Raw genomic sequence first — 14,036 nt, forward strand, 5'->3', positions numbered from 1 at the left:
CGAACAAATATTCGAATAGACTGTTTGGCCTTTGCAGACGACTTGGTTATTCTAACGCAGGACATCCAAATTGCTCAGAAACAAATAGAAATTCTTAAAGAAACAGCAAAAAGAGTAGGTCTCCAAATCTCATTTGAAAAAACACAGTATATGACTAGCAACAAACTGGCACCCAAACTTTTGGAAACTAAGTATGGAAAAATCAAAAGAGTTTCGCAATTCAAATATTTAGGTGAAACAATCTCAGAGACTGGTCTAGAAAAAACTGGAAATGAAATTCGTTGTCAAAAGATGGAGACAGCTTTTAGACTTACAAAAGACATCTACAACAAAAAATGTCTCTCGAGGTACTCTAAATTGAGACATTACAACACGATCATAAAACCAGAGTGCCTTTATGGGGCTGAAACGCTAATTTTAAACAGAAAAAAGGACATTCAAGAAATCCAAAAAAGAGAAAGAAAAGTAATCAGAAAAATTCTAGGTCCAAAATATACTGAAGAAGGAACATACAGGCTAAGAGCAAATAGTGAAATTCAACAATACACCAGCATATATTCGGATATGAAAAAACGCAGATTAAAATTTTATGGGCATATTAAAAGAATGGATGCTACCAGACTAACTAAACAAGTAGTGGAATTCTACGAAAATCGAAGTAAAGCTAAATTTGAGACAATAAAATGGATTGCTGCTATAAAAGAGGACATGAAAGAGGCAGATATAAAACAAGATGAAATTCAAGACAGAAAATTATTTAGGCAAAAAATTCATGACTGGGTAGTTGGTCAAGCTGAAAAACCAAAGAAAACTGGAACCACATGGTCTGATGAAAGGAAAAGAGCTCATTCCGAGAGAATGAAAACAATTTGGGCAGAGAGAAAGTCTAAAAGAAAATAACTGAATGCCCCGTGATTGTACTTCGCGTGGTCCAGTAGGGCCCAAACGTGAATAATAATAATATACATAGTTTAGCTACAAGAAAAGCTAAGCTTTCAAGTATAATATTGGTCTCTCAGATTAATATTTGTCTTTTTTTGCACGTATTACAGTTTAAGATACATCATACAAATCTGCCAGTGAAATTTAAAATAATGACATAATTGTCTGTCTTCTGAACTCAAAATTCTTCTAAGTGGCTGGTCCTCAAAGTGTTAAGTTTTAAAGGAGAGTCAAACACACTATGATTTAAGAAATTAATTGCACATTCTCACATGTAACATAATTCATCTCGCGTAAAAGGAAATTTAGTTTAAAAGTCACACTTTCCAAACCATCATTTGCAATATTTACCCGAAAAATAGGTTCATTTCAGCAGTTACCAGAGATTGCCAGAGAAAAGGCATTATTGCGCATGAACAGTTGTAACGATGTAGGAAGCCCGTACATACAAAGCATTAAGAGATCTTACATTATGTCATAAAAGGAACAGTACATCAGAGAATATGCCAAGAGCATCGGAATTTCATAAACTACAATAAAATACATAATTGAGCTTGAAATGCACATCGATTTGCCCAGATTCACAATGAAGTAGGCCCCACCATATATTAAGCTTTTCTGTGTGGTTTTCGGGATGTAAATTCTTGGAGTACCAGTACTGCACTTATCTTGTGTTTGGTTTTTTACTATGGCATAATGGCATACATGTCAGAAGCTGAAAATGTGCAACTGAAATTCAGCAAACAATTGGAACTAGCCAATACTGTGGAATGAAACACTTAATTTCAAATAAATTGACTGCCTCAGTGGAAAAGATTAGTAAAAGCCAAATTTCTTTAGCAAACAAAAAAAAATAACTTCATTATTCTGCAGGGCAATTAATGCTTGACTACCAAAAATGTGGAAAGAAAATCAGAAAACTGAAAATAGTAATATATCTTTGCATTCCATAATTATGTGAATGTATTTTAATTCACCTGATAGCTCCTGATCACAGAAATCCATTCTGTTATTATTTGACATAGGAGTTGTAAACTAAGAGAAAACAGCGAAATCACTAAACATAAACACAGATCAAGTGGAGCCTACCCCTCTCCCCACTTCCAACTCTGCACATGCACAAATCTGGCAGATAGGGCATGCCAGAAAAAATTTTCTTGTTAGCATCTGGTTGCTTGTTGCTGCTGTCAATACAGCTAACAGTCACAACTTCAAGTAGCTGGAAGCAGGAGAAGGTACTGCTCACACACGACTCAAACGCACATGTGCATGAGCCCGCCGGCAACTGCTGAAAAGACCCTAATGTATACAGTTCTGATGTCACACTCATAGAAACCATTTTACTGTTACGAAGTATTGCATAGTCTTCATACAAAGGCCTTTGACACACTTTGCTGTTGGTAGACATTTGTGTGCGCACAGTGTTTTGTTATTGTAAATGGTGCATTCCCTTGGCAACTAAAGTTTCATTTTTTTCCCCTCTTGTTTATGTTGTATTGCTACAGTATTTTTCTGCAGTAATGATATACAGTAATATTCTTTGTTAGAGTATCAGTTCTTACTAGTCCAAATTACAAAACTTTAATGAAAACTTAAACGATGACAAATTCTCGGAATTCCTATAAAAATTCCCAGTTTTTCCCCAGATGAAAAAATTCCCGGTTTTTTCCCAGCTGTCCCAGCGTGTATAGACCCTGTAGATAAATGCCTAAAGAATATACCATTATAATTTGTGCAACTTGCTGTGGCAATTTATTTATATATTCACTGTTGTCTGGAGGAGGGGGGGAGGAGAAAAATTCCTCTCTCAAGTTTTCTCACGAACCACTCATGAACTAAATGGTGCCTCCATAAGCCCCTTAAGATACACTGTAGACCACATCTAATGGGGAAAAAGAAACAACTAATTTGCTCCATTTGTCTAAGTTGGAGGAAGTTTGTGGTATTCAAACTTTGACCCTGTGCAGTAGGATAGTCAAAGTAAGACGATTCTTCTACTGGGCAAACAAATGGTCTTTACCACAAGGGCTATCCAAAACACTTGACCCTACCCATCTATCACCAACAGAACCTGAAATACGAGCCCCAGAAAAATCCAGTTTGTTTGTATTGTGTTTCGAAAGCTATTGGTACCATTTCCAATCACATGTGTACTGATGAAAGGTGGGACCTGCATATGAACCACATACAGCATAGAACAACAGAACAGTACACATCTAAGGCAGTGAGAGAGACACAAACATGCCATTGGGTGCATACATTACACCAAGCAGCAATGGAACAGTTAATTCATTCCTCTCATCCACATAATATGCCCCTCAGGTGTATCACCTGTAAAGTACCCCATGTGTAGAAGTGATGACAGGCATTTTGTCACTTAATGCGCATTTGCACTTTAAATTAATATCTGACTGTGTGTGATAAATCTGAACTAATGCGTTTAGAGTAAGTGGTTTATCAGTTAGAGAAAACCCAAAAACTGAAGTCATTCTTTCTTTTCAACGGGCTAAGCATGTTACTGCCATCATCACGAAGTATCTTTGGATATTATTTAAATGTGTATGTATGTGCTTGCTACAGGGAAGGATCACGTCACTAATGCAATTCCGAGGCATCTGGCACTCAGAACTTAATCAGGACACAACTGGCAACTTCCGAAAAATATATTCATGTTTATTGTAAACTTCTGTGGCATTCAGTAGGGAACTTAACTAAAAGCCTCACACTTGATCCAAATAAATATCAGTAAATCATTCTTTCTCATGCAATGTAACATTTCTCCTTAAATGGTTCTTTCAGAAAAATGATTATCTCTGCTCTTTGTCTGCTGTGTATTTAGTACAGAAAAAAATATTTGCACCAATTACTTTGCACAGCATATTCCATAAAACATGCCAAAAAGTTATAAAATTAAAGAACATATCTGAATAAATATAGTTACTGTGTTAACCCACGCACAAGACCACCCTGAAATAAGATGACCCCACTTTTAAGAGGTTCATCAAGAAAATTTTATTTTAACATATTCCTAATAAAATTACGAAATGTTTTATTGATATGAAATATCTGCCTAAGAAAGAGATTTTATCTATTCTAAACTTACGTCATTTATTGATTCACTGCATTTTGCTTACTATCTAACCAAGTCATCTGTGGTATCACTATTTTTAACAACCATCACTGGGATGACAGTTTCACCTGACCACTAAAAGTGAAATAAGAGAAAGTATTTCTATATTCGAGCAGCAATAAAATTCACAATTTTGGTTGTCACAAATATTTAGTTGTTTCTTCCCATTTTGTTGCAATTTCCATGGTTGTGGTCATGGTGGGGCCTAAGAACATAGCTGTTTCATACAAGTACATAGGCAGATTTCATGTCTATACTGATGTCAGAATGAGCCAATATTCCCATGGCTCTTGCTTCTGCTTACACAAACAGGTCCACCTGCTGCTCTTTGGCTGCATAGAATCAGCAGCTGACATACCTCAAGGTGAGAATTGACAATATTGCTGCACGAAACATATAAGTACACCACTTTCCCCATCTACACTTTTACCACTTCCTGCAGAAATGGATACTACTGTTCAATATTTGTACAATTTTAAAGTCATTCGATTCCGACTACAAGTGGATTCAGGCAAACAGCAGTTGAAAAGTGGTGCAAATACGTAAAAAGCCAGAGTACATGTTATAGATTCCCATGGTTGGCAACAAGACAAAATTTGTTGCTCATTCACCACTCCCCTCTCCGCAAACATCTTAGCTCTCAGCCAAGTTGGTGTCACTGTTCCCTTTCCAACCTTCTCTTAGTGCCAAGCTGGAGCAACTGTGATAAACAGACTGAAATATTTTCTTTATAGCTAAGTTTTCCATTTACACTGCAAGTAAGAGATGGTAAATTAATATCCATACTTTCAATTAGGTAGTTAATCAATTTAATGTGAAAATTCGGTTTTATTATCACGTACTGCTGTCGTATGTAACAACATTAACTAATATACAAATAAAAGATCGCAATTATGATTCAGTCCTATTCTCAAACTTTCGCTCGTCCGGTGACCTATTGCCATCTGTTGGTACTATCTCCACAATGGGACTCGCAGCTGTAATTTATTCTTGCAGTATCAGTTACAGTCAGTTTAATATGATTTATTTTCTTTGCTAGACATTTCATTTTGGATTAATTTTCCTTCTTGTTTTCAATGAATTTCACCATCATCATCTAAAGCGGATTAAAAGCTGGTAACATTTTTACCTGGTATTCTAATATGTGAACAGTGACCAATTTATCATTTGCAATCCACTCAATAAATCATTAGTCTCTCATAATCAAATAAAAATTGGCCTGGGTTCTGAATCATCTAATGTGTTCTGATGGACATTTCTGTTTTTGAATGTTACCTTTACTTAAGAAGTAGCATTAATGTTTATATATAGTATCCATATATGTATGTGACCATTTATTGCAAATCTGTTCAAACACAAGAGTTTGTAAGATGATAGAATTTAATGCTATTTCCTCCTGTGTTTCAGAAAATCGTCAGATTTTAATCAGAGCAATAATTCATTGTAGTGGCTAGCTCATACTGGCTCTTGCACCATGCGACTCAATGCCGCATGACTGATCGAGCAATATTTACAGCTGTATCAAGTGCTTCTATGTTTACGGAAGTCTCGAGCCTGTTGGAACGTGAGTACTTCTGTCGAACACTGACTTTCAGTATTCTTCAAAATAAATCTGCAACTGACTTCAATAACCACAACTTCATCTCTAAATGTAAGAAGAAACCTTTAAATGTTTGAATGTTCATTTATACTCTACCAAACAATGTAAAAATGCTGACAGCAGCAACAGTTTAATCTGCAAATATAAAAAGGCCCTTTATTTTTCGAATGATGTATTTGGGGATAAAACCTCATCTTATATGGGTAAATACGGATGTTATTTTCACCATTTTTATAGCAACCTCCAGTGCATCTGTGTCAGCTTCACACTCCTATATGAGTGTCATTATTTGCACTGTTTTGTGTACAACCAATGCCAGGCTTCATTGAAGTTCATGTTCCACATAAAACAGGGAATGCCTAATAACTGCCTGGATTAGTCTGTACATTAGACTTAGAAAACATGGGCTTGTAATGGGACCTTACCTAGTAAAGTGTTAACGTGTTCAAATCCTAACCTTTGAATCAATGAATGGTTTACTTTAAACAAAACAACCAACATTTGCTAATATGTTGGGAAGGGACAGTACAGATTGTGGAATGCATGTTAGAAGATTGTGTCACACACAAAAAAATAAGTTCAACATCTAGACAAACATAATTCAGAAATTTTTTTTAAACATTATACCTTTACACTCATTATTTTCAGAAATATTTCTATGCAGCCACAAATACGATCAAGAAGCGGTGAAGATTAGCAACATATGAAATTGTGGATAAGACAAAATGGCCCTGTATTCAGCATTAAAACAACTGTGGACAGGAAACTCTGAAAGAGTACAATTTAAGTGTATAAGGTTCCACAATGAAGCCAAATTACATATCAAACCCTCTGCCAGGCACTTAACTGTGATTTGCAGAGTATCCATGTAGATGTAGAAAGCCAATACAATATTGTAACTGCTTAGTTATGTGCCACGAATCTTTCTGTTTGTGTAGTATGACACATAGTAGAGGGCAACAGAGAGAAATTCAGATGGAGTGATTATTTAAAAGCTTAGTATCAACAGTAGTTGATTGTCAAAGCATTATGCTAGATGTCAATGACGAGTGTTCATGGCATTTAAATACAAAAATGAATGCCAATGAGAAATTAGGGAATGTGACTTTCACTCTCAACAAACAATATCATTTTTCCTTTAGCAGCTAAGTTTTTCATTTACAGTGCAAGTAAGGAATAGTAAATATGATATCCATACTTTTAATGAGGTAGTTAAATAATTTAATGTGCAAATTCAATTTCGATATTACATACTGCTATTACTTCTATGGGTGTTAATTTGTCATCTTCTGAACTGAAACGTTTAGCCCACAAAACTGCAACATGTAATACTCAAACATGGTTCCAGCACTTTATTATCTAAATTATGGTGCCAATGGAAAGAGGAAAGTATGAGAAAATGCTGCCTCAAATGATGATGATAATGATGAAGAGGAGTAGGAGGAGGAGGAGGAGGAGGAGGAGGACAACAGAAACACCCAGGCCATGGGCGGAGAAAATCCCCAACCCGGCCGAGAATTGAACACAGGACCATGTGATCCAGAGCCAGCCTCCAATGGAATGTCAGGAAACTATCACAGCACAAAAAACATTCGAGTCACAGGGATGCATACTCAACATTTTTACTATCTAACAGTGACAATCTTGACAGTCAACAAAAACGTACTTTTTGCTGTTGGTTTGCTTTGGTGAACTTCAACAACTGTGAACCACACAACTTCAAATGTTGCACACTAGAAAGTGTTTGGCATCTCAAGAAATGAAAATCTGGAAATGCCATAAAACTTAGCTCAAAAACAGAGCTTATCGGCAAAAGGAGTTGAAAGGTTTACTGGGAATGATTATTGCCCGATTCACTTTAAAGTTATTTGATTTCACATTGATATCTGTAATGTAATTATTGGTTAGTTAAGTGATTATATTTAGGAAACTAATTTTCATTATTTTGTGATTACTATGTTAAACAGACAAATAGATGAAAAACAAAATTCAAAATATTGCTGCATGTGTTTTCTTAGTATTTCTAGCCATTCTCATTCTAGTTACCAAGTCACTGAACATAACTAAATAGATCTTTATAACAGTAATGTCTTCAATACACCACCACTTTGGGGTTACACTGACAATGTAGTCTTCCTTTCACAAATGAAAAACTGGAGTGAAAATTCTGATTCATCACATTCTACAGATGGAAGGTTCTGAAACACCTGACATGCTAAAAACAAAGTAACCAATGTTAAAGGGCAAGTAACTGAGCCCCTAATCCAGACATCACAGTTCCATCACTAGCGACTTCTCTTTCTGACACTATTTTAACTTTAGCTTCACAGGTCATTTTTGTTCTCACACAGTCCCTGGTGCAGTCTACATCAACACTACATTTAAATAGCCATAAAAATTGCATTCCGCAATTTCAGGGAACAGTTAAGATTTTATGTTAAAGATTACATTAAAACCACACAAAAAATATATTTTTCTGTATATTTTGAAAATTACTTTCACACAAAAGCATTTAATAGAAAACTACAAAAAATGAACATATTATTACATGATAATGTTAATGCTACACCTACTGGAAATTTTTGTAGTGATTTCAAGTCAGATTGGCTTCATGCAACAATGGCAAATATAAGGAGCATGTTTTGCATTTTCCCAATCGTTCTACAATGACTTCTACTCTTGGTTCTACTAACCCAAAACATGGTGAAGGGTGCATAAAGATCACGGGGTATGTGACACTTGTTGACCTACTTAAATTTATTGTGGTGTCACCGACAAGTTTACAATCTTCAAGTTTACAATCTTCTTCAAAAATTAAAGTGGTTCACCTGAGTACTGTCCTTGCAGGAATTGTACAGGCCTAGTCCCCCACTTATGTCCAAAATGCAGAAAAATAATGCCATTGGCCATCACTGGAATACGCTTCTAAGAGCAGCGATATTTGTTTCACAGAAGAAAATCACATGTGCCAAAATAAATTAGCACGTTCACACTATTCCTGTATTGTATTATGTTCACTATCTGATCCAACATCACTTCCTAAACTGTCCCCATACCATTTTATAACAGTATCCTCAAAGTCAGACTCCGTTAAACATGAACAGTAGACAAAGAACTTGCTGCTGAATCCATAACAAAGTCTCGGGTGCAGTCCCTGAGACCACTGGCATGAAAGAAGCAGTAAAGCAGAAGTCCATGTACATTCAAGTGGCTACTGACAAAGGAAACCTCATCAGCGTCACGAAGTAACTAGACAACATTCTCATCTCCTACCCTACCATTATGCATTAGCAGCAGAGTAAAAGTAAACACTAGTGATCATTCTCCCCGCAACTAAATTTATTTTTCTCACAAAATTGCAACTATGCTTAGCAAGGTGCCTTAAACACTTAGGAAGGAGTCCAGTGTATCGCATCAAAATTTATGACACTACAAACTAGGCCAGCAGATAAAACAAGCAGCTATTAACTGCTGAAAAATCTGCAATTCGCAAGAAGCAATGGCAGAGGGTAGGAAGCACAAACACCACTTCAATTTTTTTCTTCTTTCTTTCTTTATCTTCCATTGGTATTTTTGCAATAATATAGACCCGAGTTTAGTAATTGCTATTTTTTGTTCAACTTACCGATCTTTGTCGATTTGGGATGTGTTCTAATGAGGACTTGTTGCCCTTCGAAAAAATGTGTAACTCGTTTTACCTTTTTGTTGTATATTCTCTTTCTGTATTCTGCTCTATTCTCTAATGTAATTACTGCTTGTTTGATTTTGTCCTGTAAATTTAACTCTTTAGTAGGTAATTTTGGTATGGGTGATTCCCATTCGTCAGTTTGCTTGGTGTTAAACGTAAGTTCTTACAGAGAGCTCTGTTCAGAGGGACTGCCTTAATGAAACAGCATCCCTGTAGTCCTTTTCTGTTCTGCAATGCTGCAAGCAACATCAATAAAAATTGCAGTAGTCACGGATGTGGTCTTGGAAACAACAATACACTGTAATTGTCTCAAGAAACGACCACAATTTTCTCTGCACTGGCATCAATTCCCATCTTGTTTCAGCATTGTCTCTGTATCTCATACAGTGACAGCACTCAATCTGTGACACCACAATATGACGACATGTAACAAGTTTTCAGTTCTTCAGAGTTGTTGTCGTTCACAAATCCTAGTGTCCTATCACAGCTAAGCCTTTTATCCAACTGATGGTCCATGAATGTATTCTAATCAGTCTCCCTTGAACTGACACACACTCAAAAGCACTGTTTTACACCCATAAGATGATTACTTCATGTCACAAACAACATAAAATGAACTTTGGTGTATGTTACACCAACCAAGACAAGAAAGCATTATTGTTCATTAATTCAATGCACCGAATGTGTGCACGTTAAAGACAATGAAAATGCAGCAAATTTCACTAACAGAAGTATGTCCTGCCATTACTTGGGTGAATAAAAATTACACACTTATTGTACACTAAAATACATAATTCTGTTTCAACTAAAAACTGTAAAAGCTGCATGCACTTCATAAGTTCCAATTCACAAATTACTTATCTCAAAAGTCAGCCACAACAGGCAAGTGAGTCTGTATGTTACACTATTTTTTGTTTAGTTTTTATTCCTCACATGCCTTCTCAAATTCCACTTACAATAAAGTCAAAACCAAGAAACTTAGACCTGACCAAAAAACAACTATCAACCGAATAAACAGCTAATAAGAAATGCCATTCTACTGCACTATGACATCCACTCCCAACCAAACATCAGCAATCTACTGAAAACTGTGCATAGCCTGTTAAAATGTACAATGCAACACAGTTTCAGGAGTGTGTGGTATAGCATATCTATAAGTAACTGGGAAAGAAAGTATGGTCTAATGCAAAATTTATACTGATGTCCTTTTCCCCTCCACCACCAAAAACAATGTAAACAAACACGAAGTATTGGTTCTTACCTCTGTACTGCTCCTGTCATGATTAGTCCTGTGTTCTGAATCACGGCTTTCCCTGCTCCTTTTATCTTTTGGAGACCTGGCACAGTCTGTAATGTATTACACATGTAAGATGTAAACATTATTCAGCAATAATTAGACTCACTCTCAGTCAATACAGTTTTTTCTGCAATAAAAATGCAAAATTTTACATGTCTTATTTAGATGATGTTCTTACTTGGTTCTCTGATGCAATGTAATAAAAAGATGGGAGTTTTTTTACTCTGGAATTATATTCTTAAGTTATGTTACTAATGTGTTTTGAACTGGAAGAAATGTACTGAACTGATGGGTAGAAAGTAATCCAGTCCACTTAAGGTGTCAACATTTTCCTTCGCAAAGCCATGTAAGACAGCAGAGAAATCTACAAACCTCATGCACCTTTCTAAATAGCAATCACAGCAACTGAATATGTAAAATTACTCTATCAATACTTTCACCCTGCCTCTATGGCAGACAGCTACTTTATGAAACTGATCAGAAACTATCACTTCAGAGAGGCATGCTGATACTGTTACAATAGATCAAATATTGCAAATAATGTGTGTTCTTAGGTAGTGCAACATTGGTACAATGTCACTTTTAGAGCAGCCCTTGCATTTCTCTCCTTGTTGAAAAGAGAATGTATTTATTAGTCAGTAGGATGTCCCACTCAAAAATAACTTTCAGAAGCCCTACAAAGGAAACAACCACTGAAGGATAACACTAGAAAAACCACTGATGAAATTTTGCTTCTTCCCAGTATGTACTTTCAACAGTTTCTCATATGAATATTAATGATGCCACTCAGTTACAATACAAAAGGTGAAGGAGAAGAAAGAAGGTTGATTGTGCAACTGGCTGACACCCATCAAGTGTCAATAGGAATTAAAACTGAACCACATTTTGAAACATAGTTAAAATCGAACTAAAAACGGAAACAGAAAAGTACCTCCCTCAACACACACACACACACACACACACACACACACACACACACACACACACACAGAGAGAGAGAGAGAGAGAGAGAGAGAGAGAGAGAGAGAGAGAGAGAGAGAGAGCCTCCATAAGAATGTGAATTCACAAGTTCTCTTACTGCTAACACATTTTGCTATTACTTTATGCCACATGCATTCATTTCAGATTGAATAACCAAAAACTTTGTAAATGGCTGACGGGAACCATTGAAAGGTAAACTGTTTAGCATGAAATGCTCTGTGGCATGATGCTTATTTAATTAATATGCACAATTTTCTAGTTTATAGATTCCTTCACCAACACATCATTGAAACTAACTACAACAATAATTATTACTGTTAATACTTCTAAACACAACAATACCACATTGTTATCTTAAGATATATCTAACATCACAATTACTTTATTTATACCAGTATATATCAAACTAAAAAGAGGACTTTACATTCGTGCAAACTTAACCCATAGCCATGAGTGAAATATGTCTAGTTTGTAGTTTAAGAGTTCGCACAGAAGGTGTCCATCATAAATATTTTCCTTTGCAAAGCTGAAGTTGAAAGCCAACAGTTAGACCCACATAACCTTGATGCATATATTCAACAGAACTACGCACACCAAACACTCAGTGCACTGCAAAATACTGTGGCGTGATAGGCAGCTTTCATATATCTAAAGGCAGTACCTATGAAATTCACCTCAAATATCTTAAGGTAACAAATATAGAATTCACTCTGAATTGTTTGTTTTACTAACCCTGCATACTACCAATGACTGTTTTGCTTATCCATGTGTCGACTCTGCTTGAAATGACACTGTAATTTACTACCCGATACAAACCATAAAAACTTAACTGCTAATGAAATCTCATCTACAAAAATATCACAAAACGCTTAATATTGTATTATTTCACACATTAGGTCCAGGCACTAAACTTCTCACACTAAAAGTTTGGTATGTAAGATAAATCTAGAAGTATGCTACCACGAAGTGTTTATAGACCATTAACCTTCATTAGAGCTCTGAAATTAGGGATATCCAACAACTGACACAGAATGAAACAAAGACACTGTTACTTACCGGAATATTTGTCTCTTGATTTGTAGTCTCTGTTTTCTCTCTCCTTCTCACGAATTTTCTGTAAGTATGAATTTTTTGCTTGGTAATTCCTATCTCTTGGACTTTGTGAATCTGGGCTATCTGAACGATACGAGTTCCCATTGGGTGAATCTCGCACTCTCTCGTGGTTATATCGTCCATCGTAGCTTTTCGAGCTGCTGTACTTCGAATTCTGAAAAACATATTTCTATGAAAACCACTAACTCATTCCACCACACACCACAACCTGCACTTACACTATAATGTTGTCAATAAAAAGTAACGGAACAGATTAAACTATAAAGTACATCGGAACAATACATGCCGACGTCTTCACTTTATATGCACCAGTAATTACATATAATATTTATTTTGGCTGCCTGTAAAAGATTACGGCATAACCAAAGCGACCTTCTGAGTCTCGTTGGAAAAAAATAGTTACTGCCACGAATATAATTGCTGTGAATTCATCGATCAGGATTCTCATACCATTATACTGTTTTTACCCTTACAGCTCAAAAAATAATGATATTTATTAGTTTATCATACAACACGACTCCGATTGTCATCTGTCGCGGACCCAAAACCGATCGTTCAATTTGTAACTAGTACTTTGTTTACCTGATAGGGATGGGCTTGGTGTTTTTCAAAGTACCTAAAATGAAACAAAGAATAATATCAGTACGTACAAACTAAAATTTAAAACTAAACAAAGAGAAATTTTGTTGCTTAGCACATCCAAATTAACTGAATATGGCGAGAGGTTGTGTCAGACGAATTCAGATTTATATTGACAGGTTGGTGCGTACCCATCGGAAATCCTCTGAGGTTTCCTTGCATGCATTACCATCAATGCAAGTATCTATGAAATATGTGTGGCTCCAATTGCAGCCCTGTTGCTGATTTACTGTCATAAAAATAACATCAACATTTATTTAACTACAAACTTCCTTCTCAGGCGCCATGTCACATTCGGAGACGTGAGCTCCGGCTGATAGGTCGAGAGCTCGCAACCTAATTGGACGAAATGTTCGTAGTAGTGTAGGAAGGCACCGCCAGAGTGAAGAGCCAAAATGGTGGACAGTTTTCCGCTCAAAAAGTTAACCTACTGCGGGGCAGGTCATAAGATGTTTTTTGTCATCACGTATTAAATGTTTCTAACATGAATGTATATCCTTAACATCTTCTACATGAGCTTTTCTTGTTTCAAGTGTTAATGATTTGTCATTCTGTTTATCTTTCTCATGACAGTTGCCGTTCTCCAGTTCTGTAGGAAAAACAAACCAAAGATTCTTTTCTTTTTTAATTTCGCACTCTAACTATT

General features: G+C 36.0%; 1 protein-coding gene across 3 annotated transcripts in view; it reads right to left on the bottom strand.

Moving 5' to 3' along the window:
• Positions 1-13,721, bottom strand: part of LOC126480905 (WW domain-containing adapter protein with coiled-coil homolog) — a 100,992-nt gene extending 87,271 nt beyond the window's left edge. For all 3 annotated transcript variants that reach the window (XR_007587479.1, XM_050104305.1, XM_050104304.1), the window contains exons 1-4: positions 13,522-13,721; positions 13,334-13,367; positions 12,695-12,905; positions 10,622-10,707 (exon numbers count right to left, since the gene is read on the bottom strand). Coding sequence is in view for 2 of the 3 variants with exons in the window: in XM_050104305.1 (XP_049960262.1) it covers positions 10,622-10,707; positions 12,695-12,905; positions 13,334-13,367; positions 13,522-13,562 (372 nt within the window). In the remaining variant the exon portion in view is untranslated. The remainder of the gene's footprint in view (positions 1-10,621; positions 10,708-12,694; positions 12,906-13,333; positions 13,368-13,521) is intronic.
• Between the last annotated feature and the right edge of the window lie 315 nt (positions 13,722-14,036).

The sequence above is a fragment of the Schistocerca serialis genome, chromosome 5 (genome assembly GCF_023864345.2).
Source record: "Schistocerca serialis cubense isolate TAMUIC-IGC-003099 chromosome 5, iqSchSeri2.2, whole genome shotgun sequence".
Classification (NCBI taxonomy): domain Eukaryota; kingdom Metazoa; phylum Arthropoda; class Insecta; order Orthoptera; family Acrididae; genus Schistocerca; species Schistocerca serialis.